General features: G+C 35.9%; 1 protein-coding gene across 1 annotated transcript; it reads left to right on the forward strand.

The window, feature by feature from the left end:
- Positions 1-27,509, forward strand: TMEM41B (transmembrane protein 41B). Its single transcript, XM_061147882.1, has 7 exons — positions 1-324; positions 12,955-13,072; positions 15,204-15,332; positions 21,484-21,577; positions 22,202-22,306; positions 23,434-23,572; positions 25,150-27,509. The coding sequence occupies exons 1-7, from the start codon at positions 204-206 to the stop codon at positions 25,317-25,319; spliced, it is 876 nt and encodes a 291-aa protein (XP_061003865.1). The 5' UTR covers positions 1-203; the 3' UTR covers positions 25,320-27,509.

Genomic DNA, 27,509 nt, shown 5'->3' on the forward strand with positions numbered 1-27,509 from the left:
GTGCGGGGCGGAGCCTAGCCCGAGTAGGCGCTGCAGATCTCAGCTCAGCGTCACTGCTCGCGGAGCTGAGGTCGGCTCAGGTGAGGTGGTCGACCCGGAAGTGGCTGTGCTGTGGCCCTTGGGTGTCGTTAGGATCCTGCAGCGGAGTTGTTGTCAAGGGGGAGCGGCCTCACCCCGCTTCCTCCACCTACCCTGAAACAACCATGACGAAAGGCAGAGCGGTCGAAAGATCGCAAACGGCGGCACTCCATTCGACCCCTCCGGGGGACAAGGCAGCGGGGACGCGGGGTCCCTCGACGCCGGGCAGCAGAGACCACCTGAAAGGTGAGTAGACCTGGGAACCAGCGCGGGGCCTGGCCCAGAGGCGGAGGTGTGCCGGGAGGGGTTTCGGAGGAGAAAGGGCCCCCGCGGGTACCGGGGATTTGCGGGTGAAAAGGGGGCATCGGGAGCGGGAGCAGAGATATTGGAAGACCTCGGCTACGGCCACTGCCCACCTTGTGCCCACTGTCCATAAGGCCAGACACCAAAATGTGGTGGGTTCCTAAATGGTTGATTTTTTTTTTTTTTTTCCAGTTGAATTCAACTAAAAAAAGGAATGAAACGCTGGCTTGTTGACGCTCAGGGACATTGTAATGTTGATAATATTAAAGCCAGGCAGAACTGGAAGGAACGTTAGCATTCGTTGCTTTATTTTTTACAGATGAGGAAACTGAGGTCCAGAGTGGATATATAACTTACACAAAATCACAAAGCCAGATTAGTGAAGTAGGGGCTAAAAGCAAGGAGTTAACTATTAATACGTCCAGATGCCTCTTCCAGGTGGCAAGAACACTTGAGTTTGAGTCCCTACTCTACCACTTATGACTTTGGACTTGTTATCCTTTAAAAGTTAAGTATCTGAACTGTACAGTGGGGGCTGATGATAGTAACAATATCTACTTACAGTTGGTGCGTGGATTAAATAGAATAATTCATGTAAAGGATTTAGAGTGATGTTTGGCTTATTTGAGGTGAAGGCTGAATAAATGTTAGTAATTACTATTACGGCTAAGATCTCTTATTCTGAAGTTTTTTTTTGCACTACTCCATCTTGGAACTTCTCAGGGCTTTAAATATTATTTTAAGGAAAAAAGTATACCCAGAAACTAAATACTTTGATGCCCTCTGAGCTAGAATTTTCAGCAGTTGAAGTGATTAAACTCTTTAAATGCTTTTAAAGCCCATTCACTTGGAGTTGTTGTTTAGTCGCTAAGTGGTGTCTGACTCTTTTGGGACCCCATGGACTGTAGCTCACCAGGCTCCTCTGTCCAGTAAACTTGGAGTGATTGTAGCAAATGGATGTCTCCATTTAGTTGTTAGTTTAGTTGTCTCCACCTCACACTGATGTGTTCCACCACCAGTGATGGGTGAAGAGAGGATCTTTTAAGAGTGTCTAGCAACATTGTTAACTACAGTCAACTATAAAGTATTGCACACTTTAATGGAGATAATGTTTAACATTCAGCTGAATTTTTTGAATCAAATTTAAAATATATGGAAAATTTAGAAAGCGTCTTGCAGAAAATGGTATTTTACTTTAAAATATTTTAAGATGCCTCCAGTCTGATTTGGGTCTTTCAGCTTTATATATTTGGATATTTTTCCACCTCATAGACATAGAGCCAAATAACTTCAAACACCCAGAAATGAATTGTTGTCAAAGTATAAATACACTGTAAATGACAGGAATCTTCTTTTGAAGATGCTGTGATTGAGAGTGACAGTAATCCAAGGGTATTTTGAAAAAGTATTTACCAGATAAGTCATCCCTAAAGATTATCATTTGGTTTGGAATAGCAATCAATTGCTTTATTACTTTTTTTTTTTTTAAACTTAAAGCTGTTCGGAAAATAAGACCTTGAAACCTCCAAAGGGCTTTTACAATTGTTTATCTTATTTTATAAAAACACATTAGAAAAACACATCCACCAGTTATTTTTGTGATGCTGTCAAGAAACTATAAATCTTTAGGAAGTCAGGGTAGAGATGTGAAGGTATGCCTTCATAGAGAAGTAGGGTTTGGATTAGTAAACCCGAGAGGGGTTCTGAGCAGAGGAGAAATTAGGCTTGAAAGTTAGTGTGAACCATTCATGTATGTTTATAAAGAGATAAAATTGTCAGGAGTGGACTAGTTCTGTTGGTTGGTAGTAGGAGATAATGTTGGCCGTGGTCAAAATGATATTAGTATAAAGGGCTTTAAGTCCTAGGCAAAGGATGTTTTTTTGATCTATCTGCTTATTAATGATTCTCAGGTTTTTCTTTTCCTCTGCCTCTTTCTTTCTTGTTAATTGGTGTTAGGAATTCTCTTTTTGTGTACAAGATTTTGTGGACCCCTTACATGATAGGGTGTAAGTTCCTTGCTGGTGGTAATTAGCTGGACTTCCCTTGTAGCTCAGCTGGTAAAGAATTTGCCTACAATGCAGGAGACCCTGGTTCGATTCCTGTGTTGGGAAGATCCCCTGGAGAAGGTATAGACAACCCACTCGAGTATTTTTGGGCTTCCCTGGTGGCTCAGATGGTAAAGAATCTGCCTACAATGTGGGAGATGTGGGTTCGATCCCTGGGTAAGGAAGATCCCTGGAGTAGGGCATGGCTAATTAGCTGGTGATGTGATGTCAGTAGTAACAACTTAGCAACAGATTTTCCAAGTTATTATGAAAAACAATTTTTGTTAATTGTAGGTGGCAACTTGGTATTCAGAAAGGAAAAGTTTTGGAGGAAAAAAATGCAGTAACTCTTGAATGCATAGTAATTGAATATTTCTGTAAATTCCATGACACTTTAAATAAGTTTGTGTTTTTATTAACTGATACATCTACATAACACTTTGGCGAATAGTAGTTGTCATAGTGTGTATATTTAAAATATTTTAGGAACTTCTCTGGTGGTCCAGTGGTTATGACTCTGCACAGGTTTCATTCCTTCAGGGGGCACAGGTTTCATTCCTTGTCAGGGAACTAGGTCCCATATGCCACAACTAAGACCTGGAGCGGCCAAATTAAAAAAGAAACATTTTACACTTCACATGCAGTATTTGGTACATTTAGTGGATTCCTCACCTTGACTTGGGCCCCCTTGTGGCTCAGCTGGTAAAGAATCCACCTGCAATGCGGGAGACCTGAGTTCAGTCCCTGGGTTGGGAAGATCCCCTGGAGAAGGGAAAGGCTACCCACTCCAGTATTCTGGTCTGGAGAATTCCATGGACTGTATAGTCCATGGTGTCGCAAAGAGTCTGACAGGACTGAGTGACTTTCACTTTCACCTTGACTTCAGCCTGACATTTGAGTCTTATACACTGAAGACCACTGTGAGGATTTGAGCAGGGCAATAACACTGAAAGTCTAATTCTTGCTTGATTAGAAAAAGTGAGACACAAGAGGTAATAATACTTAAGAGGCTCTTGACCTACTCTTTGTGCAAGAATACCTGGACAAGTTGTTTTATTTTCTTTTGTTTGCCCTGGCTGATCTTTTTACTAGCAAGTTATCGAAGTTCCCCATTTTGATTTAAGAGAACTCCTAAGGCCACATTTTTCAATATATAGGTCATCCCCTTGTAAGCAGTGTGAAATGAATTTGATAGGTAATCATGAATCATTTTAAAAAATTGAAGGAAAAATAGAGTTCTTTGCATGTAGTAGGGGGTAAGTATTCTTTTAATTTTATTTTTCAGTCATATAGTTTTGTGTGTATGAAATCATGGTATAAAATACATTGCTTATTGTGGAATGCAGCCAAAAATGTTTGAGAAACACTGTCCTGAAGTTGGTTTTACTGCTCTTAGAAGACAGTATTGTTTGAACTTGGATAATAAATCCTTCTTAGATGCCTGTTTTAGGTTCTGCCTTGCTTATATGGTTCAACAAATATCCTTTGAGCATCTGCTGTGAGCTGAGTACTAGCTTAGAGGAAGAAGAAGGAAGCTCTGATTACTGATAACTGAGAACTAAGAGTAAAATTGGCAACTAGACATCAACCAAGGTATATTAGTATGATGTGTTGATGTCAGACTCAACCCAGATATTATTTTCAGGATTCTTTTGCTTATAATCAGTAGAGTACGCAATTGAAACCTTTGCTGAAAGGAAGTTTATTGGTTCATATAACTAAAAAGTAGAGAGATTAAGTGGGATTCACTGACTTTAGTCTGGAACCAGGGGCTCAGTAATATCATCAGGATCAGATTTCTTTCATACCTTGTTTTGCTTACTTGATATCAGCTTTTCTTAAGGTTGATTTCTCTTGAAGGTCCAGGTAAAGCTAAATGCTTCCTTGATAATTTTAAACCTATTTTTCGTAGTGCTATCAATAAAAGTCTAGTCACTCTGATTAGATTGCCTCAGATAAAATGCTTGTCCCTGAGCTTATTACTGTTGTCAGAGGGTAAGAATAATGCTGGGCTGGAAGAAGCACAAGCTGGAATCAAGATTGCTGGGAGAAATATCAATAAGCTCAGATAGGCAGATGACACCACCCTTATGGCAGAAAGTGAAGAGGAACTAAAAAGCCTCTTGGATGAAAGTGAAAGAGGAGAGTGAAAAAGTTGGCTTAAAGCTCAACATTCAGAAAACTAAGATCAGGGCATCTGGTCCCATCACTTCATGGGAGATAGATGGGGAAACAGTGGAAACAGTGTCAGACTTTATTTTTTGGGGCTCCAAAATCACTGCAGATGGTGATTGCAGCCATGAAATTAAAAGATGCTTACTCCTTGGAAGGAAAGTTACGACCAATCTAGGCAGCATATTAAAAAGCAGAGACATTACTTTGCCAACAAAGGTCTGTCTAGTCAAGGCTATGGCTTTTCCAGTGGTCATGTATGGATGTGAGAGTTGGACTGTGAAGAAAGATGAGTGCTGAAGAATTGATGCTTTTGAACTGTGGTGTTGGAGAAGACTCTTGAGAGTCCCTTGGACTGCAAGGAGATCCAACCAGTCCATCATAAAGGACATCAGTTCTGGGTGTTCATTGGAAGGACTGATGCTAAAGCTGAAACTCCAATACTTTGGCCACCTCATGTGAACAGTTGACTCATTGGAAAAGACCCTGATGCTGAGAGGGATTGGGGGCAGGAGGAGAAGAGGATGACAGAGGATGAGATGTTTGGGTGGCATCACCGATTCGATGGACATGAGTTTGAGTAAACTCTGGGAGTTGGTGATGGACAGGGAGGCCTGGCGTGCTGCGATTCATGGGGTCGCAAAGAGTTGGACACGACTGAGCGACTGAACTGAACTGAACTGAAGAATAACCTAATTGGCTCAGCCTGATGTGTATTCAACACCTAAACAAGGAAGTAGGAATGAGGCTAAGTCAGTTCTCCCAAAGACATGGATCTCTGTGATGGGTCACTCATGGTTTTTTTTTTTTTTTTTTTTTACCAGAGTTCCATCGTTTATGAAACAGAGACTCCATTTAAGACTGTTCTCACAGAAGGCAGTTGAAGAGCAGTCATTTGGATGGGGAGGAGGCTAGTGGACCTGTGACTCTCAGGAACCTTCCTGCAGTGGCCACAGCTGGGGGAGGGGTGCTGTCCACCCTTTGGCTCTGTCTCCATCCTGGGCATCTGCTCAAGGATCACCCTCTCGTGGTTCTGACCCCTCTGACCTTGGCCCTTGGGGGACTTCTTGACTTGGCTGTTGTCATTCCAGATTCATATGTCATGCCTCTTCCTAGAGAAACCTGAGAATTCCTCAGACTGGAAGCTTCAGATGCTCCAAGAGCAAATCAGTTAGTGCTTTAAATTCACATGTTAACAAACAGGTTATTTAGCATCACTCCAAAAGAGTAACACAAATTACCTCTAACTATGGTTGGACTATGGATGGATGGTTGTTGTTTAGTGGCTAAGTCGTGTCCAACTCTTTCGAGATCTCATGGACTATAGCCTGCCAGGCTCCTCTGTCCATGGGATTTTCCAGGCAAGAATACTGGAGTGGGTTGCCATTTCCTTCTCCAGTGATTTTTCTATATTTGTTTTCAGCCATCTTGGTATGGGAGTGAAAAAAGTGAGCTTTGAAACACTGATTTCAGGTTAGATTAGCTATAAGGAAAGGTGTTGGATACACAGGCTGGGCATAGAAGGAAGAGAAGCGAGGAGCCCAACAGAAGGGAGAAAATAGAGGTGTTAAGCTCATGAAAGAACAGAGGTGATCAAAGAATGGTATGTTGAAGCTTAAAATGTTGAAGGTAGAGCAGTCTCAGGTGGTGTGAGAACTTTGTCTCTGAAAGTGGGTGACTAAAGTTGAATAGAAATGAAAGTCTTAAAATTTTTTTGGCTGAGTAAATCTTTTAAATGGAGGTATCTTTTAGTTTGAAGTTTACTTGAAGCTTGGTCTTTGCCGAATAGGGTTATAGCTTATGGTGAACGGTGTCCGATTTGTGATTTCCGAAGATTTAACTTCCGGACGAGGGACCAGGCTTGATCACTCAAGGGCTTTTGTGTAGCAGAGTTTTATTAAAGTGTAAAAGTGGACAGAGAAAGCTTCTGACATAGACAACAGAAGGGGCATGGAGAGTGCTCCTCCCGCTAGTCTTAACAAGCTGTTTTATGTCTGTTAGAAAGCTCTTAGTCAGGTAAGAGAGACCTGACAGAGCTTCACCGGGCCCCTCTCCACAATATGCATTTTTGAGATAGGATGGTGCAGGGTGTGTTATCCCCCAGCCGTAAAACAATCGATATGAATGCTGGTTTGTTGAGCTATTATCAGCCCAAGGTTTGAGAAAAGGAAAAAGTTAGTCTTAGGTGGAACCATTTTGAAGAAAGGCAAATTCCAAAGCAAATACATAGTTTCATTAACATAGCTTAAGAAAAACATTTCCATGGAGAGTGTTTCCTCCTGCTGCTTAAGGGAGAGAGAAAAAAATGTCTGATACTTGCAGCCTATTTCCTCCTTTTGGAGACCCCTGGTCTTCCTGCCTATTATCCTCTTAAGGGGAAGTGCCTGAAAGTGGTTGATGATCGTGAATGAGCATTGTGGGTTGAATGGTAGCAGATATGCAGGGCACAAACATCAGAGAATGAGCTTTCCTACAATAAAGTGAAGTCACTCAGTCGTGTCTGACTCTTTGCGACCCCATGGACTGTAGCCTACCAGGCTTCTCCGTCCATGGGATTTTCCAGACAAGAGTACTGGAGTGGGTTGCCATTTCCTTCTCCAGGGGATCTTCCCGACCCAGGGATCGAACCCAGGTTTCCCGCATTATAGGCAGACACTTTACCCTCTGAGCCAACAGGGAAGCCCCTTCATACAAAATAGGTGGTGCTATTTCTTCTGCTACCTGCAAACATGCTTTCTCTGTATGTGTTTTTGAAGTTGTTAATTCTTTGTATTTTGTAAAAAAGTTATTTTAGTTGTTTAAATTTATACTAGATGAAAGTACCATTTTTGATTATTAATACATAATTTTAAAGAATTTTAAGCTCTTGAAATAAAATTTACTTCCAACAGTGTTATAATAGGTTCTTGTAACCATAAAAAAACTTTTGCTAGTGTCCCTGTAAACTATGTCTTCAGGAGAGATGGGTCTTTGCTTCCTGCATGGTAGGATCATGTAGATCTAGAAAATGCTGAATGTCAAGAATTAGAGTACTAGAAGAGCAGTAGAGTGATTCCTGAGATCTTGTAGACATAATCCTTTTTGCTCTTCAAAAAGTATTGATATGAAAGTAATAAGAAATAGAGAGCTACTACAGGGGCATTAAGGTTAAGTTTTGGTTTTTCAGGGTGAATATAAGCATATTTGAAGTTAGAGAAAAGTTGCTTGTTAGTGGGAAGAGTTGAATATATTCAGTGAAGAGTTAGTTCTGAGAGCAAGATCTGGAAGGAAGTGTGCTGGCATTTAATGCAAAGAGGAAAGAGGCCAGGGGAAATAATACAAGAACAGATCTTGAGATGGAGATTGGGAAGCTGTGGAGGCAGCCTTGCTGGTTGAGAATAGGAGGAAGTAGAATTAAAGGCTTGAAGAGACTTGAAGTAGTCTTTTTTGGGGTTACTGTAAAATCGTTATTGTTTGCTGGTGATAACCTTAATTGAAGACAGAAAAGCTTGAAACCTATGAACTTGTTGGCCAAGAGAGCACAGTGATCTTTCTCTCACAGTACCTTTGGCCCTGGAAAGAGGTTGGCAAACAGGTAATGGGATAATTGAGAATGGGAATTAGTATAATGGAAGATTTGGAGGTTAATGAATGTATAGAGCACTGTTGTCGGAAGCTCTAAATGCTAGATAACATGTGTCTAATGCAACCAGAAGGAGGAGGCATTATAATTATGTATGCTACACATTTAGATGTTGAATCACCATTAAAACAAGGTTTATGACTCTTTTTTTTGACTGTGCAACAAGGCTTGTGGGATCTTAGTTCCCTTACCAGGGATCAAACCCAGGCCCCCGGCTGTGAAAGTGCAGAGTCCTAACCACTGGATTGCCAGGGAATTCCCAAGTTTATGACTTTAATCTAGGTTCAGAACTAAATGAATTGCATGCTAGGTTCTGGAATTATTAGAACTGTACTCAGAAAGAATTATTGAATTGTAATAGGCAACATTCCCTACTTGCAGGTTTTGTGTGAAAGGATGGAGAGCTTTAAGGTTGACTGTCACTTAGTTTTATTGCATTATCAACTGTTTTCTTGTGTTTACATTGTGTTGAGTACAATGCTTGAAAAAGCATTTCATTTTAGAGAGTGAGTAGGTATTGAATTAAACCTGGAGGTTAATTTTGTTCAACAAATGTCTTACATATTTCATCATCCAACTGTAAGGCATCATCCTACTTGTAAGGCAATAAGTAGCGGTCAGAGAAATGTGTATTCAAGGAAGACTCAGGGTAGTATTTTGTTTTTATTGTTCAGTTATTAAGTCATGCCCAACTCTTTGCCACCCCATGGACCATGGCTCGCCAGGCTCCCATCCTCTCTCCTGGAGTTTGCTCAGATTCATGTCCATTGAGTTGGTGATGCATCTAACCATCTCATCATCTGCTGCCCTCTTCTGCTTTTGCCTTCAATCTTTCCCAGCATCAGGGTCTCTTCTAGTGAAATCAGGAGGCCAGAGTGTTCTGTAGTCCACTTCAATGTCTCACACCTTTCTCCATTCAGACCTCTCACTTAGGACTGGTGAATTGATGATGGGGAGAAAAATATTATAGTTAAATTTTAGAGTTACTGTGCAAAATGTCTTGTGTAATTTAAGGAGGACTGTCACCTATTGGATTCTTTAAATATACTTTTAGCTCCAGGACAGGTTAGAAGACTGTAAACTTATCTTTTAATCAACTATATTTCCACCTGTTCTGTGAATCTTGCCTTCCTCCAGCCTAGTAATCTTGCTTTCCTATAATCTCAAACCCCATTTGTCTCATTCCTTGGGAATCTAGCTAATGATGTTACCAGCTTCTTAGCATGGATTGACCAAACATTTTGTACAATATAGATGCTCAGCAGATAGTCCTATGCAGCTTTACCGTTGTGTTCATTCCTTGCATAATAGAGATCCTAAAGAGATGTTCCCAGAAAGGAGGGGAAATCAGCCATTTAGTCTTAGCTGTGATTCTTGTGTCCACAGGTATCTACAGGATGAAAAACAAAACAGAAACTAATGGTTTTAAAGATTCTAAAAGATGCCCATAATATTAAATTATTTATATCAGTCCTTTCTGTACTCTAGACCTGATTCTAGCAGGAAAGTAAGTGAAAAGTGAGGACTGGGGCAAGTTAATATCCTATCTTTAAGAAGTAAAAGGACTCTGGAAAAATTATACAGACCATTTATGTTATCATGTCTTTGCTTTGATGTCAGCCTATAGAAAACTATGCCCCCAGACTCAGTACCTATATATTACCCTTATTTCTTTTCTAGTAGAGTAATTCTTTATTTTATAAAGTAAGAAACTAACCATTTTAGCCTTAAGAGTAGTCTATATTTCAATAGGGTTCCTACTTAGAAACTAAAACCACATTTTTCATATAATTGGTTTTAGTGCACTGATATTTTTGTACCTTTTGGCTAATTACTCTTTTTTTTAGATTGAGTAGATCTGATTTATTAGGAGTCTTCAAGGTGTGCATTGAATTAGGTATCATAATCAGGGCAAAAAAGTAATGGGAAATTACATGTTTGTTATCATAAGATTCTGAAGAGACCTTTTCACTTTTGACCCACCTCAGATGTTTAAAGTCTTTGTTTAATTCTCTGTGTCACAACAAAGCATGCATATAAATATGTAAGTGGGTTAATGAAACAGAGTATTAAGAGGCAAGCATGACTGCTTTATTATTTATTGCTTCCCAGGTAGCTCAAACAGTAAAGAGTCTGCCTGCAATGTGGGAGACCCGGGTTTGATCCCTGGGTCAGGAAGATCCCCTGGAAAAGGGCATGTCAACCTACTCCAGTATTCTTGCCTGGAGAATCCCAGGCACATAGGAGCCTTGTGGGCTACAGTCCATGGGGTCGCAAAGAGTTGGACATGACTGAACAACTAACACACACATACACGTGACTGCTTTATTACTCCATTCAAGACATCTTTTGTATTGTTTTATCATCCCTTTCTTTCCTGCAAAAAATTTTATCAGTGTGATGTAAACAGATAAGTTTCTATCTGTGACTTGGTTTTTGAAGTAAAGTCCTTTTTGAGATTAAAATGAAACAAAGTTAAAATGATAGGGCCCAGTTGGGAGGCTGAGCTGATTAGTGATACATTTAGACTATAGAAAATTGGAAAAGATTTTAAAAAAAATTAACTTATTGTCCACATAGTAGAACTCAGTAAACCTAATATTGTCTTTTAGAAAACATACTTTAATGAACCAATAAGAATATATTTAGTATATTAAAGCACTAACCTAAGCAGTTTATTTCAGCAGAAGTTATGAGTTGATTATAAATGGATATTAAAGTGCTTTGGGAATATATTTAATACTACACACTATCTCATTGCTTAAGACTTTTAAAAAATAGTGCAGTCTCCTCTGGGCCTCTGTTACTTAGCAAAAAATAGGAAGGATGGGCCAGATTTTTGCTTCTTTAATATACCATCACCTGAGCATTTTATTAGAATACAGCTTCTAATTTAGTAGGTCTGGGATATTAGCCTGAGAATCTATATTTCTAACAAACTCATTGATAGTGTTTATTCATGTAGTTCACAGAACACACTGAATACCAAGAGACTAGATGGTTTTCTGTTGCTCTGTGTTCAACATTGAATATAGTAAAATTCTACTAATTCAGATGTAACATATATAAAACCAGCATAATGAGCTAAGGGATAAACTGAGTGTAAAAAGTTAAAACTTTTTCCTTTGAAAGGAACAGAAGTCAGTTTAAACCAACAGAAATAAAAAGTGAGGTTGCTCTCTAAGAATGAGAGAGTCTCTCTGGTATCCAGGAGCAAGAAATGAATTCTCACCAGGCTTCAAGGGAAATGGAAAGGTAGAAATCAACAAGAGGGTTAGCTTCCTTTCCTGTCTCTACTCTCTGGGTTTCTGTTTGAACCTGTCCTCTTGGATTTTCTGGTACACATCTTTGGCTTGCCAGGTCTTTTGATTGTGTCCTTTTGCTGTTTGACATTTTGACCTCAAGATCCACCACACCTTGACAATAGTGTATCTCTTTTTCTTAGTTCATATTCTCAAGAGAAAATGTGGTCAGCCAATAATGAATTGTTTTTCTTGGGTTGGCCAAAAAGTTTTTTTGGGTTTCTCCATACCATCTTAAGAAAAACCCATACGACATTTTGGCAATCCCAGTACTTGGGTCAGGTATCCAGCCATGGGCCAGTCAGCCTTATGTGTTGGGTGGGTAGAGTGTTGGCATCAGTGATAAGAATAGGGCCAGTGAGATTAGCCCCTTTGAAGAGTGGGGGAGACTTGAGGAAGATGCTAGGCCTCGGAGAAGGGAGCATTAGTGGAGTAGGCAGTGACACCTAATGCACCTTTATAAATGTTCCTGAAGGATAATTTGTTAAATTAATGAATTGAGTACAGGTAGTCCTGTACTTTTGTTTAGGGTGCTTTGTAAAAGCATGAATGAAAGTTATATGGGCAGTAGCTAGGGGAGGGAGGGGCATAGTGGTAGATCCATCCTCAGAGAACTAAAAATAATAAATCCCAACTATAGTATACATGTTTGTCTCTTAGTCCCCTGAATGTCATCAGTATATACATGGGATTATGGTAAAAGTAGGTAATACAAATTGAGCCACCCTCTCCTGCCTCTTCCCCAGTGAGGAAGGTATCCCCGCCTCCTCACTGTCGATTGCTTGCAGTAAAAACACCCTGCTCATTCTTCTGCTTGCAGTATCCTGGCTCTCATTTCATACGGTCATCTTCCATAAGATTTTTTTTTTAAGATAACACTAAGATTACCTTATTGGAGAACACAAACATATTCTCCCATTCTTGGAATCACAGGCAGAGTCGCCCCAAACATCTAGGCTTCAGCTCTATTCTGATGCCCTTGATATAAACAGAAAGTGTAACATTCACCAGTTGCATTGGTCAATCTCCAGGTTCTTTCTTATGACAGTTGAAGTAACTGCCACATTAGCTCATTTTTCCTATGAAGCCATTCTGCCTATGCTGTCAGCTCCCAATGTAGATACATAAAATTCCAAGTCAGTGATAGCATTTAGAGCAATGCTGTTTTTTCCCCTTTAGCTTATCCACAAATCAGTGCTACAAATTCTGCTGTTCTGTTTTTTCATGCTTTTGAAATGCGTATATCAGAAGAACTATAGCCAGTTCATAAAACATCAAATATGGTAGTACTTAAAATTTTATGTTACAGTGTTTTGGGCAAAAGTGTGAACAGTTTCTCGAGAGGAAACTCTTTCAGGAAATTATTTACTGGCTCGAAATACTCTCTTCCTTTATATTTATCTTAATTACAACTTTTTTTTTCCCCTTTCAGAGAAAGCCTGTGCAGAAGCTGGCTCAGCACGAATGTCACTTCTTATACTGGTGTCCATTTTCCTGTCTGCAGCTTTTGTTATGTTTTTGGTATATAAAAATTTTCCTCAGCTTAGTGAGTAAGTATACTAAAAAAAAAAAAAAAATAGAAAATGTCTGTAGAGATGTCTGCAAAATGTCTTATAGAGATGAAAGTGTATTAAAAGTTTAACTACTTTTAAGCAACAGACCTGTCATGATGATTGTGTATCAACTCTCATGGTTTGTAGCAAGTTCATATTGACACTGTCTTTAAATACTTCTTTCCAAGTATGTCTCTTGATTTTCTGTGTCTGGTTTTTCTAGCTCTTCTCCTCTAAGCATCTTTCTAATGGCTTTCAAGCAATTTTGGAAAATAAACCACATTAATTTATTGCATTTTATTTTTTTTTTAATGCTAGTAGTGACCAGGTAAATTTATCTTGCAGTCTAGAATAGAAATTGACCTGCAGTTTGAGAAATACTGATGTTCTTTTTCTCTGCTTTTTCCCTTTTTCCACTCTTTTCTCCCTTCCTACTTTTCCTTGTGATCAGCTTCTGTCTGCCTCTATTTAGTCCATTTACCTCCCTACCACATCTCTGTCTACTGGCTCTTTTTCTGTTCCTTGTTTTATAGAAATGGTATGGCTTGAATAAGTACTTTTTGCTGTGAAATGCACCTTGTAAAAAGACTTGTCTATTAGTATACAGCCACAATTCCTTAGCAGAAACCTTGGGAGTGAGATGTATTTCAGAATTTAGAGCTTTTCTATTTTGGAATGATAACATGGAATAAATACTATATATTATGTAGTGTCTCCAGCAGGATCTGGGGCAGTACCCCATAATCAAATACATAGAAAAACTTGTATCATAAAAGACTATAAATAACTTTATATACATGTGGATCAATTTTTGCTGACAAGCTACAAAGAACTTTTGGTTTTCAGAGCTTTTTGAATTTCAGGGAAAAGTTTATAGACCTGAGGCATATTTTATGAGGGTGAAATACCCCTGGGTTATTTAACCACAATGATAACACCCTTGGGTAATCATAGATTATGTGAGAGACTACTAAAATGTAAATGGTTAGACTTTAAACCAGGGCCAGCTTGGTGTGGTAATGGATAACTGAAATGTGATTTCAGGGTATCAGGAAGTTCTTGTTTCCTCTTAATTTCTTTCATTAACACTTCCTTATATTTGAAATTTTATAGTTAAATGTGTTTATTTTTAATACTTTTAATTTCTTACATGAATGAAAATGCCTTTGGGAGGATAGCATGTCATTTCATTAATACTAGTATCATTCAGTTTTAGATCCTTTCTCGTTTTTATCAAAGGAGTAAGAAATAACTGACTGAAAGAGGGAAAGAATATCGAGTGTAATTTAAGATTGTTTGCTTCTAGTCTGCTCTAAGAATTATAACACTTTTATATAATAATGTGCTGTTATAAATCTTCTATATTCTGCTTATTCTTTCTGTGTGTGTATATGTATGAGATGTATGCATCTCCCCACAAAGAACTTTTTTAGGTTTTAAACTTACAGAGAAAACCCTATTTAGTCTACCTGCTATTTTTATAGGACTTTTAAGAGCTTTCTATCATTGTTCTGCAAGATTAAATTTTATCATGTAAACAAATGGGCACAATATATGTTAAACACAAAGGTGATTATTTGGGGCTTTTATAAATAGAACATTCAGTTCCAAACAAGGCACCAAATGTAAAGTAAAAGTAATAGAAAGTAACAAGTGTTTAAGTTTTTATCTGAACTTTAAGCTGGGATACTTAAAGAAAAGATATGAACTGTAAATTCATTGAAATTTATATTTAATTTTGGTTGTAATTAATTATTTACTGTAGCTTATCATGAGAATTACCCAAAATGATGTTTAGTGTGTTTTAAATATGCTAACGTCAGTGATTCATTTCTGACGTTCAAAATTTACTCCAGTGTTTGAGCAAATGCTTTTAACCTTTAATTTGGGTCATCCTGAATTTTCATATGAATTATATGTCTTATAAAACTATATTAAAGCATTAAAAAGCAAATGACATATAGACTTTGAAGTTAAATTTTGTGAATTTATACTTAGCATATTGCAGATCAAGGCATCAAAATCATTTTGGATAAAACTTCATGTTTTGAACTTACTTGACTTTGATATGAATTATCTTGGCAAATTTCTGTTTAAAATTTTTTTCACTTTAATTTTATTTCTTTAGAGAAGAAAGAGTGAATATGAAGGTTCCCAGAGATATGGATGATGCCAAGGCTCTAGGAAAAGTTTTATCCAAATATAAGGACACCTTTTATGTACAAGTACTTGTAGCTTATTTTGCTACATATATTTTGTATCCTTTTAACTGAAAAATGTTTTTTAGTTTTGTTTAAGAAAAAGGTTTTGAAAGATCTGCTGCTCAGTTATACATAACTTTTTCGTTTTAAAAATTGCTAACGCAGTTAACATTAAAATATTGAAAAATGAGAATGAAAAAATTCTCATTTTAATCCTGTCTCTTCAACTCAGTTGTCATTTCTAAATATTTATTACCTGTTTTCTGTTTTTTGCTTATTTCACTTATCATAAACTTTTTTCTTTCCTTTGTATTATTTAAGATAGTTACTTTATTTAGGATTATTAGTTAATCGATGGTCTTAATTTAAATAATAACTTTGAATTAATAGTTACCATACCATAATTTTTTAAAATTCTCTTAGGTTTGAAGTTATAGTTTGTATTTTTTGCTTTTGTAGATACTATGCTATGAATCATTTGTTCATGATTTTCTTCTTCCATTTAATGGTTCTTTTTGTAAAAAAAATCCTAACAGGATCATTAGTCTTGTAAAAGATATGATATTTTTTTACAGTTCTCAGTATGTATTCCTTTGTTTTATATAGAAATATATGTTATAATTTAACTAGGCAGGAAAATAGCTTTATTCCTTCTACATATTTTCAAACTGCCTGTGCAACTGGTGATTAACCTTCCAATTTGTGGATGTCAGTTTCTAATTTTTATAGCTTTTATTCTAGTCCCGTGTATTTTCCATATCTTCTTGGGTAATGAAAGACATTAACTCTTGATGTGCACACACACATGCTTTCCATTTCATCACTTATTTTTGAAAACCAGAGTGTTAGGCTTGGAGGTTATTTTACATTTATAAACTTTAGCCATAAAATAAAATATTTTCCCCAAAGAAGAAACAAATATGATTCATCCCTTTCATTTGCCTTTTATAAGGTTTTTGTGAACATTTTGTGAACAAGACATATAGTTTCTATTTACTTTGGAAAATCATCTGTTCTGTCCAGTTTGCCCCCTAGCTTTGGGAAGGATTCATGGCTGAAGAATAAAAGGGATCCCCACCCATATGGCAAGTCAGCCAGTTAGCATAAGTGAATCTTGACCATCTATGGGAGAACAAATGTTATAGCCTAGTTGTCTTTAATATTCATATGCAAATTAGTAGAAAAGAATAAAGTGCCTAGTAGAAAGTGAATTGGAAGTATAGGAATAGGTTTGTTACTGTAAATACATTTGATAAAAATAAATCATTGGTTAATATTGTCAGTTCAGGTTTTATAGCATATGGTTAACTATTTGCTTAATTAATTGTAATGATTCTGCATTGTTTTAGATTTTTTTAATAGGATAATGTGTTAATTCCATATTTTCTTATAATTTTCTATTTATTTTACACTTTGGAATCTTTAAGTTCTGAGTGTTAAAAAGTTACTTTATAAAATTCAGTGTACAAGAAAAGACTTATCTTAGGGTATTTAAGGCATATAATTAATAGTACAGTGCTGATTAATAGAAGTATAATGTGAGCCACCTGCAGTTTTAAAATTTTCTAGTTAGCACATTAGAAAAAGTAACAATTTTTAAAAAATATTTATTATAATGATATTGGCATATTCTTTTTTTTGGCCAGATAGCATGTGGGAATCTTAGTTTCCCAACCAGGGATCGAATCTGTGTCCCCTGCATTGGAAGCACAGTATCTTAATCAGTGGACCCCCAGAGAAGTCCCCAATAAAATCATCTTAGTATATTTTATTTGAACTGAAATGTCAAAAATATAATTTCAAAATGTAACCACATAAAAATTATTAATATTTCACATTTTTTTTGAACCAAGTCTTTGAAATGTGTGTATTTCACACTCATAGCACATCTCAGTTCAGACCAGGCACACTTTAATGTCTCGTCTCCACAGCACGTGTGGCTAGTAGCCATTGTATTCAGCAGTGCAGTACTGGTACTTTCATTGGTATTACCTAATTCAAACTCATATATCTGTTACTTTTTATGTTACAATCACTAATTTTAACTTAGATTTGTCCATTTAGCCAGTTTTTTTTTAAGTACTAATTATATGCTAAGTACAGTCTAGTTTAAGTGTTCAAAAAGCAAAACAACTGTTTCCATCTGGAATAATGAGAATTATGGGTAGAGATACAGTACAGTCATTCTAGACACAGAAAGTCTAGAGCAGAGCTTATAAGCTCAGGGCATGGTAAGGAAGTGATCAGTAATCCAGTTTTGTTGGTGTGTAGGAAGTGAGAAGGGGAGGATTTGAGAAATAAGTTTAGGAAGATAGGCTGGACGTTGTACTCAGATTGTAGAGGACTTTGAGTACTAGGCTAAGGAATTTAGAATATTATTTGGTATTGGATAGTCATTGAGGACTTTTGAGCTGTGGATAACAATAGAAAGGATATCTTTAAAAACTAATAAAAATGTTTACCTGAGGGGGGAGAGAGAGATGAATCAGTGATGGAAGTGGAACCTCCCAAGTGTACTTCATTGCGTAGATTTGACTTTAGAACCAAGTAAATAATTTCACACAGGTATAAAACCAACTAAATCAAAATGAAAAAAGAAACAAGAATCTTAAAAATCTAAAGTACCCTCACACCCGTTAAGATGGCTACTAATCAAAAAAAAAAACAAAAATCCCAGGAAGTCACAAGTGTTGGTGAGGATATGAAGAAATTGAAACCCCTGTGCACTGTTGATGGGAGTGTAAAACAGTGTGGATACTATGGAAAACAATATGATGTTACCTCAGAAAATTAAAAGCAAGATTTAGCAGTCCTATTTCTGAGTATATACCTGAAAAATTGAAAGCAGGGTCTCAAGAGATATTTGTACACTCATGTTCATAGCAGCATTATTCATAATAGCCAAAAAATGGAAGCGACTCAAGTGTCTTTTAACCAATGAATGGATAAACAAAGTTTGCTATACACATGCAATGGAATATTATCAGCTTTAAAAAGGAGGGAAGTTTTGAAACATGTTACAACATAGATGAACTTTAAGGACATTATGCTGAGTGAAATAAACCAATCACAAAGACATGCTGTATGATTCCACTCACATGAAAAGTGGGCTTCCTTGGTGGCTCAGATAGTAAAGAGTCCACCTACAGTGTGGGAGACCTGGGTTCAATCCCTGGGTTGGGAAGATCCCCTGGAGGAGGGCATGGCAACCCACTGCAGTATTCTTGCCTGGAGAATCCCCATGGACAGGATCCTGGTGGGCTGCAGTCCGTGGGGTTGCAGAGTTGGACACAACTGAGTGACTAGGCATACACATAAGAGTAGCCCAGTTCATAGAGACTGAAAGGAAAAGGATGATTGTCAGGGGGATGGGGGAGGAAGGAATGGGGAATGTTATTTAGTGGATATAGAATTTCAGTTTTGCAGGATGAGTTCTGTAGACTGCTTTCACAACAGTGTGAAAGTACATAATGCTACTGAACCATACATTAAAAAATGGTTAAGATGGTAAATTTTATGTTCAGTATATTTTAACAAAATTTAAAAATCTAAAGCAAAATGAAGTTTAACAATTTTTTTTTTTTTTTAAGTTTAACAATATATTGAGTTGATACAGATTTGGCTATCAAGAGGAATTAGTTATTTCCTTGAAAAAACTAATTTGGTTTTGTGTCCCTTCTGGGGTAAATCTTAAGGACAAAAAAAGTTTGAAAGAAATCTTAAGTTCTTTTCAGTTGTATTGTTTTGAAATTTTAAAATACGTAATACTAATGGTTTCCTGCATTGCAGGCGAATTCTTTAGTGTCTGAGCCACCAGGAAAGCCCATATATATGCACACATACATATATATGTGTATATATATTAATATGTAAGGAAATAGCTAATTATGCTATGGTATTAAGAACCAAGATTTTTCAGTGTCAGAGAAAAACATACACAGTCTATACAGAGCTGGGAAGTTAAGGTCAAATTATATCCCTGTGCAGAGAAAATGGCTTTGTTACTACAAGATAAATGACAGAGGGACAATATATATAAACATATGTATGTATAGCTGATTCACTTTACAGTGCAGCAGAAACTAATGCAGCATTGTAAATGAACTGCATGCATGCGTGCTCAGTCGCTTAATCGTGTCCAACTCTTTGAGACCCCATGGACTGTAACCCGTCAGGCTCCCCGTCCATTGGATGTCCAAGCAAGAATACTGCAGTGGGTTGCCACTTCCTCCTCCAAGGGATCTTATAGACCCAGGGATCAAACCCATGTTTCCTGCATTGACATGCAGATTCTTTCCTACTGAGCCACCAGGGAAGCCCCTGTTGTAAATCAGGTGTATGCCAACAAAAATTAATTTTTAAAAATGACAAAGGAACATATTAAACCACCCTAAGAGGTACAATAGGCAAAATTCAAAAAGTGGTAAATTCTACAAATGACCCAATTTCTTCAATAAGTAAATTGCAAGGGGGAAAAAAAATCTGTCTTTATTTGCTAGTAGTGAGCAAATACCATGTGTGAACCCCTTTCATTCCCTATTTGAACAAACCAGCTGTCAAAAAAAAAAGGCATGTGGGAATTGTGAACACGCTAAATGGCTACTTAGATCAATTGGAAGTTATAGTTAATTTTTGACAATAGTATTATAGTTGTGTTAAGAAAAGGAATCCTTATCTTTTAAAGGTATTAAAGTAGTTGTACTTGTAATGGTATGTCTGGGATTTGCTTCAATCTAATTGCGTGTAAGGGATCTAGAGAAAGCGAGATTGGTTGTATGTTAATTGTTAAAACTGTGTATGGATATATAGGGCATCATAGTACTAGTTTCTCATCTTTCATATGTGTTTGAGACTTTCCATTAAAAGATTCTAAAGAGCCCTGAAATAAATAAGTGTAATTTTTAAACTTTTTAGTGGAGCCGTCCAATAGATAGCAGGGAAATTTGAGATTGGTAAGAAAATTCAACATTATAGATACATATGACCATATACTTGAAGCCATGTGTGCGTCCATATACATGGAAATAACTGAATTTATCAAAAGTGAGAGGAGATTGGCTAACAATCTCCAGATTTGAGGGTAAGGAGAAGAAAAAAGCTAGAGAAGGAATGATCTGTAATATCGAAAAATACAGTTCACTGGAGGTGAGTTTCACATTAAAGGATATCTAATCTTATGCAGGGATTACTAAGAAATTCTTACTGAGAAAAAGTCATTACTTTCAGCCAGAAGGAGGTTTCAGTAGAGTGGCGGATGGGTAAGCCAGGTGGCAAGGGACATGGAAAGAATCTAAGGCAGTGAAGATGAGAGAGGCAATAACTGGATAGGATACCTTGCTCAAGGAAAAAGCCCAGGTTTTCTTTAGTTTATAGGCATCTGAGTGGTTTTATGCAGGAGGAATCTGTCAAAGAGCAAGAAGTTAAAGATAAAGAACCCAGGAAGAAGGAGATTGAAACAAAAGCAAGAGTAAAGTGCAAACTAGAGGGAACAAACAGGTGGAGTGAAGATAGAAATTTTAAAGTACAGAGATGTTGAAGGAATTCACTCCGTCTGACTTGTAAGTAAATCATGTTATGGTTGATGCAGAGGTCCAGGCCCAAACTAGGAACCAGAGAAGTAGAAAAAAGATCCTATTTAAAAGTAAGATTTGTTTGTGACTTTACTATCTTTTGTAACCCTTGTCCTTTTTTTAATGAGTAGTAAGTTGAGGTAAATGTCCACACATTGAATTAGGCATAGTAAATCTTCTGTGTACCTGTGTGTCTACAGAAATCATGTTTCCTAAAAGTATTTGAGAGTAAAAATCCAATGTATTAGAGAAGTGTATTACTTACAAGGTTACTGAAGACCTTTTCTGTTCTCTTTTTCTTTTTTTCTGTGTCCCTGTTCCCCTAAAGTGCCTAGTTCTTCTCTGTCTGGTACACATTTGGCATTTGTCTTGGTTTTCTCTTAGTAACACACTCTAATTAGCATTGATTTCTGATAATGTTAGTAAATTGTAAGCTTCAGGTTACAGGTATTACAGCTGAGTAATTGTGTACATTTTAAACTTTGGGTGTAATTTCACTTAATTTTTTAATACTGAAATATGGATATAATCTTATTAACATGTAACTGCTGCATTGATACTTTTTTTCTAGGTTGTTGGATTTGTGGTTGAAAAATCCATTTAATTATGTTTTAATCCTTAACTTAGAAGTTAACAGCTTGCAAACATTTGCTATTCCGGGCTCTATATTTCTCAGTATACTCTCAGGGTTTCTTTATCCCTTTCCACTAGCCTTATTTCTTGTTTGTTTGGTAAGTATTTAAAATGAAATTGGGAGGCTAGAAAAAAATAACTTTAAATAGAATGATTGGAATGATGATGGCATCCTAGTCTCTGGAAGCATAAACTTAGTTTTAAGAGGTGTTTAGTATTAAAGTAGTATTTGTTGAGTCCCTCCATAGGAGATGTTAGAGTTTGTCTCTTTTTAGAAGAGGGATATCACAGACTTAATTGCATTTATAGGCTCTGTTCTAGCCTATGCTTCCAATACTGTTTTGTAATTCAAACAGTCCAAGAATGTTGTTGGTGGGCACAAGAAGTTAAGTCCCAGGGCTGGGGGTGGTACTTTCAAGCATAGCAATTGAAAAAATATTGGCTCTTGAGGTTTTATTCATAGGTTAATGGCTAACGTGAACTATTTGGATATAGTCTCTTAAGTTTAATCACAAGTTCCAGTTGTCTCATTTTAGTTATAATTTGGTGAGAGAAAGGGCTGAATTAGATGGGTTCTTGCTCTCTGCATAAGAGGTGTTATGCAGAGTAACCTCCCTGTACGCCACAAGAAAGAAACTAGTTGAGTTTTGCCTTAGATGAATATATCCATGTGAGTAAGATGGAAAAGTACAAAATGCTTATGAGTTTTTGTTATTTTCTAGTGTTCTGGACTCGGTGCCTCATTCTGCTATATGCTCTCCTATTTAGTTGGGAGGCCAGTTGTATATAAATACCTAACAGAGAAAGCAGTAAAATGGTCACAACAGGTAAACATATATTTTTAAATTATTTGATGTAATCCTTTGGCTACTTGGGAGGTCAGTGTATAATATCTACATAAATGAACTCAGACTCAACTTTGATAAAAATGATCTTTTGGCCAAAGTAAAATTAAGCAGTAGGCAAATAATGAATGTTAATAATTTCAGATATGAGCTTTTTGTGTCTATAACAGTAAATTCTTTATTCCTAGTAAGTTTAGTCAGCAGAAAAATCAAAGTGTCAATGTAAAGGCATCCATGTATTTAAACACCTCGCTTGTGTTGATGCAGGATGCTGTCAGTGGGTCTCTGAACAGCTTGTATCAGCCAGCTCCTTTAATGCATTTCATTAGTGGGAAGAACTGTTATCTTCTGTTAGGACCTCTGCAAATACTACCACTGATAAATATTGATATAAACACTACTACACAGGAAAGTGTAACATAGTATTTCTAAGAAAAAAGCAGAAGAAACAGATGATTAAATCAGAGAAATTTTATTATATATTTATCCCTTTGTTTTATAGGTTAGGAAATTAAGAGAAATTAAGCATTTTGCCCAAAATCAAAATGATTATTTATATGGCAAGATCTAGCATAAACTGCAATCAGTGCTTTTATTTCATCAGCTGAATGTTTCCGTTTGCTCATTTATCAGTGATGAATTCACTCATGTGAAGTAAATTGTAATAACAAAGATTATCTGAATTTTTTTTAAAAGTGGAGGCTAGGTTTATTGATGTACTATACTAGCCCTTCCTTTATAGGAAGTTAAAAGCTTTAAAAAGTTGACCGCTGGATATCTTATATATAGTTATAAATTTAATTTTGCCTTTTGGTTTAAAATGTTGTTGAGCCATATTATCTAGGCTGATATAAAACCATCTTTAATAGTGTATGTAACATTATGCTGTAAACACAATCATAAAAATTTTCATCTGATGTTATTTAGCTCTGATAATGAACATTTGATGAGTAGTTCATTGTCATTTTCAAACTCCTTTTTTGATCATTTCTGTTGGGTAAATGCTGAGCTTTCAGGGATAAGAATTTGAAATAAGGTATTTTATAATAAGCAGTTTATTTTCAGGATTGGCTTTGTCTTCATCCTAATTTGTTTCTTTCTTGTCACAGGTTGAACGTCACAGAGAACATCTCATTAACTACATTATATTTTTGAGAATAACACCATTTCTGCCTAATTGGTTTATTAATATTACATCTCCTGTGATAAATGTGCCCTTGAAAGTTTTCTTTATTGGCACTTTTCTAGGTAAGGCCAAGGCCTCTCGTTCTGATCCCATAAATGTAATATTATTTTACAAAATCCAAAAGTACCCCACTAAGATTTTTTTCCCACTTTTATGGAGAATCTGCCAAGACTTTTATCTTTGTTTATGAATTCATGCATGTTACAGAACTCATTGTTTACATGTCTGGCCGTGTCCAACTGGGGTAGGTTTATATAACTGGTGGTCACAGAGCCTGGTCTATGTAAATTGATGTTCAGAAATGTTTGTTGGATCGTGTTGATTTAAATATTTTTTTGTTACTTTTATAAAATAAGAGCACTGTCTTCTGGATATTCTTTTGGTCATACAGAATTATGCAGGACTTCTTTTTTTTTTTTTTTTTTTAATGCAGGACTTCTTAACTCCGTTCTCTCCCTCAGTGGAGAGAAAAAAAAAATGAAAGTGCCTCTTTTGAGTACTTTCTCCTTTGTCTTCTAATGAGGTACTTAAATAATGAACTTTAATTTTCAATAAATAATTGATCCTATCTTTCTTTTTTTTTTTTGACATAGTACTCATTATGGGCATTACCAAAAGTATAGGGGAAATAAGGATCAACAAAAAGATTCTTGCTTTCGAGGAGCTAACACTTAATTTTGAAATTAATCAGTGGACTTAAAGATTCATTTGTATATTTTGTGAATTCTGGTAGTTCTTTTACTAAGAATATTCTGCGTTTCTTTTAAATTTAAGTTGAATTGTTTAGATATCAACAAAATGAGCATGTTCCTCAAGTGTTGAGTGTGTATTACATTAAACCTTTAAGTTAATACTTATTGCTACTTTTAGAAGAATTCATAGACAAAGCTGAAAGTCTTAGCAGATTCTCCATAAAAGTGGAAAAAATATCTTAGTGGGGTTACTTTTGGATTTTGTAAAATAATATTACATTTATGGGATCAGAAGAGAGAATTTTTGTACTGTCTCTTTATTTTACAGATGAAATACCTAGAGATAAAATTAACTTCAGCTTTGGCTAAAGTAATTTTTCCAGTTCTGATTTTCAATAAAAATGGTGGTTTCACCATTCTTTTGTATAAAGTGCCCTTTTTACTCATATATTTTGAGTATCTTTCTATTTCTGAGTATCTCCTACCATTCATTTTTATTTTAAATATACTTGACATTTATTTTAAATGTCAAGAGTGAATGAAAATTTACTCAATCTTATTTTCAAAGATGGAGGTTTTTCCCCAGATTTTTGAATTATAATTCTTAGATGAACATCCTTGAGACCAGATCTTTGCTTATATACATTAGTATCTCCTAAAGTTGAAATTGGCGGATCATAGCACGTTCTTTTTTTAAGGCTGTTGATAAATTTTGTAAAATTATTTCCTGGAAACTCTCCTTGGGTTTTTTAATTCAATATCCTTAAGAGGTGATTATGAAAAATTGAATTCTTTATATGGAAATAAACTTGAGGAGCTTTAAATTAAATTAAAAGTTTAAAAACTGTAAGTCACTGTATTCTTAAAGAAATTTTATACATGCAGAATTTTAATTTTTAACAAGAATTGATTGTTTTTTTAATGTATGTTTTTACTTTTTATTTTAGGTGTTGCACCTCCCTCTTTTGTAGCAATTAAGGCAGGAACAACACTATACCAGCTTACAACAGCAGGGGAAGCTGTTTCCTGGAACTCAGTATTTGTTCTAATGATTTTGGCTCTTCTTTCTATTCTGCCAGCCATCTTCCAGAAAAAACTAAAGCAGAAATTTGAGTGAATAATCCTCTGGGTTTTAGTTTTCCCATCATCATCATCATCTCAGGATTGGCAGGTTTATGTGTTACAATCACCTCTTCAGTAATTGTAACAGGAGTTTGTAAAATAAAATTTCTTATCAGATGGTTAAAATAATGGGTTTAAGTGGCAAAGGAGAGAAGAAAGTAAAAGTGGAAATTGGTATACTATGAAAAGTGCTGTCAGTAGTTGTGATAGACATCTCCTAAATTACTATTCCAAGACTATAGGTATTAAGCATAGCAGGATAGTAGGAAATTCTTGACCCAGCTGATTAATTCAATTTAATATATTTCATGAGCTTGCCGTAAATAGTTACCCTTGATTTGATAATTTAATGTTTTTCTCTCTGTTTAGTACTATAGCTAAAATAGGAAAAGCAAATACAAAGTTCAAAAGCAAAGATATAGTATTGCTGTTCTGACTAATGTCAAGCCTTTTCTGAGAGCATAAACTTGAAAACTAAAGCTCAAAAGAGATTTACATTTTCTTCCTCTTTTTATCTTTGAGATAATAAACTTGTTTAAAAGTTGCATCTTCAGTGGACTACTGAATTTGGAAAAGATATCAAGTTATATCTATTTGGTGAACTTTATTTTTATCTTCTGTTCTAGATTATCATGGATTAGTCTGAAATTTAAAATTCTGACCAGTCTCTTTTCATCTTTTTTCTAGTTTTCAAAATATTTACACTGTGCATATACACAATTCCAATTGTATCATATTGGTGTTGATAATTTATATTCAGATAATATTTTATTACATGGTTCCCCTTTACTATCTCAAAAGGGGATCAAAAAAGCAAACATTCAAAGTATGCAGTTTTTAGATGTTAGATTAATTATATTACTTAATATTTTGAAACAAAAGCAGTGGCAGTATAACACTTAAGTGGTTGAACATAGTTTATTTGTTCCAATGACTGTAAAATTTATCACATTTATTTATTAGTCTGGTCATTAAAGTATGTATTATGTAATTATCCTTTTTATGCATGATACATAAGAATGCCTTATTCATTTCTCTATTGATGGCTTTATTGTTTGGGGCTGCTTTTGATTAATGCAGTTTCCCTATTGAGGGTTTTTACTTTTTATATCTCAAAGTAAAATTAAATTCTCATATGGTAACTACTATATTTAAGTAGTCCTGAAAAAACCAAACAGCTTTTTGCCACTTCCTTAATGGTAATACCCTCGATTCCTTGATTCTAGGACATGAAGTGCTCTGTCAGTTTTACCTTCACCCAAGACTGTCATGTTGAAAAGTACTTTAGCTGTGGAAGAAATCCTTGTATGTTTTTATTGTGAGAGGTATGATCAGCCTCAAAGCCTGTTTCTACTGTATAATGTGGACTGATTATTTTTTCTATCACAGTATTAACAAATGGATTTATTGTAAATACAAAGAAAATATATTCATTAATATACTATTCTTATGTCACCTGGCCTTTTGTGTGAAATTATTTATTGTTATTTCTAGCAAGGTTTTCTTCCTTTCTTATCGACCAGAGACTGATAAAGCTTTCATTATTTTTACAAGCAAACTTAAAACATAGCCTTTTTGGACAAAGCTCACTAAATATTACTGTATAAAATGTAATTGAGTAAATTTTTATCAGACTTTTAAAAATAAAAGTAAGAGTATGGACTCAGGAGCAGCCTGTTTACTCCATTATGTATATATTGTACTTACTCTATTCTCAGAGTATTTTCCCTATTCGTATCATTGATCTTTTCCCTTTCCTAATTGTTTTTTCTGTTAGAAAACTGTAGCTGTCACTTAAGGTGGGGTATGCTTTCTTCTCCCAAGAGAATATCCAGTCTTTCCACATTCATCATCATTGACTGTCAAGAAAGAGCCTTCTGCAGGCTGTACCCTAAATGCAGTTGATGGCCTGTATTCATGGATTCACAGACTTGGTCTGATGCCAGGTGTAGATTCAAGCTTCAGCCATATCTTGAAGACAGTTACATAGTAATAAGCACCAGAGAGTATGTGAATAGTGAGGAGGCCAGCAAACTAACTAGGGAAGCTGACTTAGTGAGACTGCTCCTTCTTAGTTAATGGTCTCTGTCTGGAAGTCTGTTACTTTGAGTGTAATATTTCTAAGGTATTTAACAAATGTAAATTAAAATGTAAGAAGAATAAATTGTACTGAAAAAACCTCAAA

The sequence above is a fragment of the Dama dama genome, chromosome 1 (genome assembly GCF_033118175.1).
Source record: "Dama dama isolate Ldn47 chromosome 1, ASM3311817v1, whole genome shotgun sequence".
NCBI lineage: Eukaryota > Metazoa > Chordata > Mammalia > Artiodactyla > Cervidae > Dama > Dama dama.

Excerpts from the sequence above, each read along its gene's own strand:
- TMEM41B (XM_061147882.1), top strand. The coding sequence starts at position 204 with ATGACGAAAGGCAGAGCGGTCGAAAGATCGCAAACGGCGGCACTCCAT. Across the intron at positions 15,333-21,483 it reads TATTTTGCTACATATATTTT|CTTGCAAACATTTGCTATTC; the intron begins GTATCCTTTTAA and ends AGAAGTTAACAG. Across the intron at positions 22,307-23,433 it reads CAGTAAAATGGTCACAACAG|GTTGAACGTCACAGAGAACA; the intron begins GTAAACATATAT and ends TTCTTGTCACAG.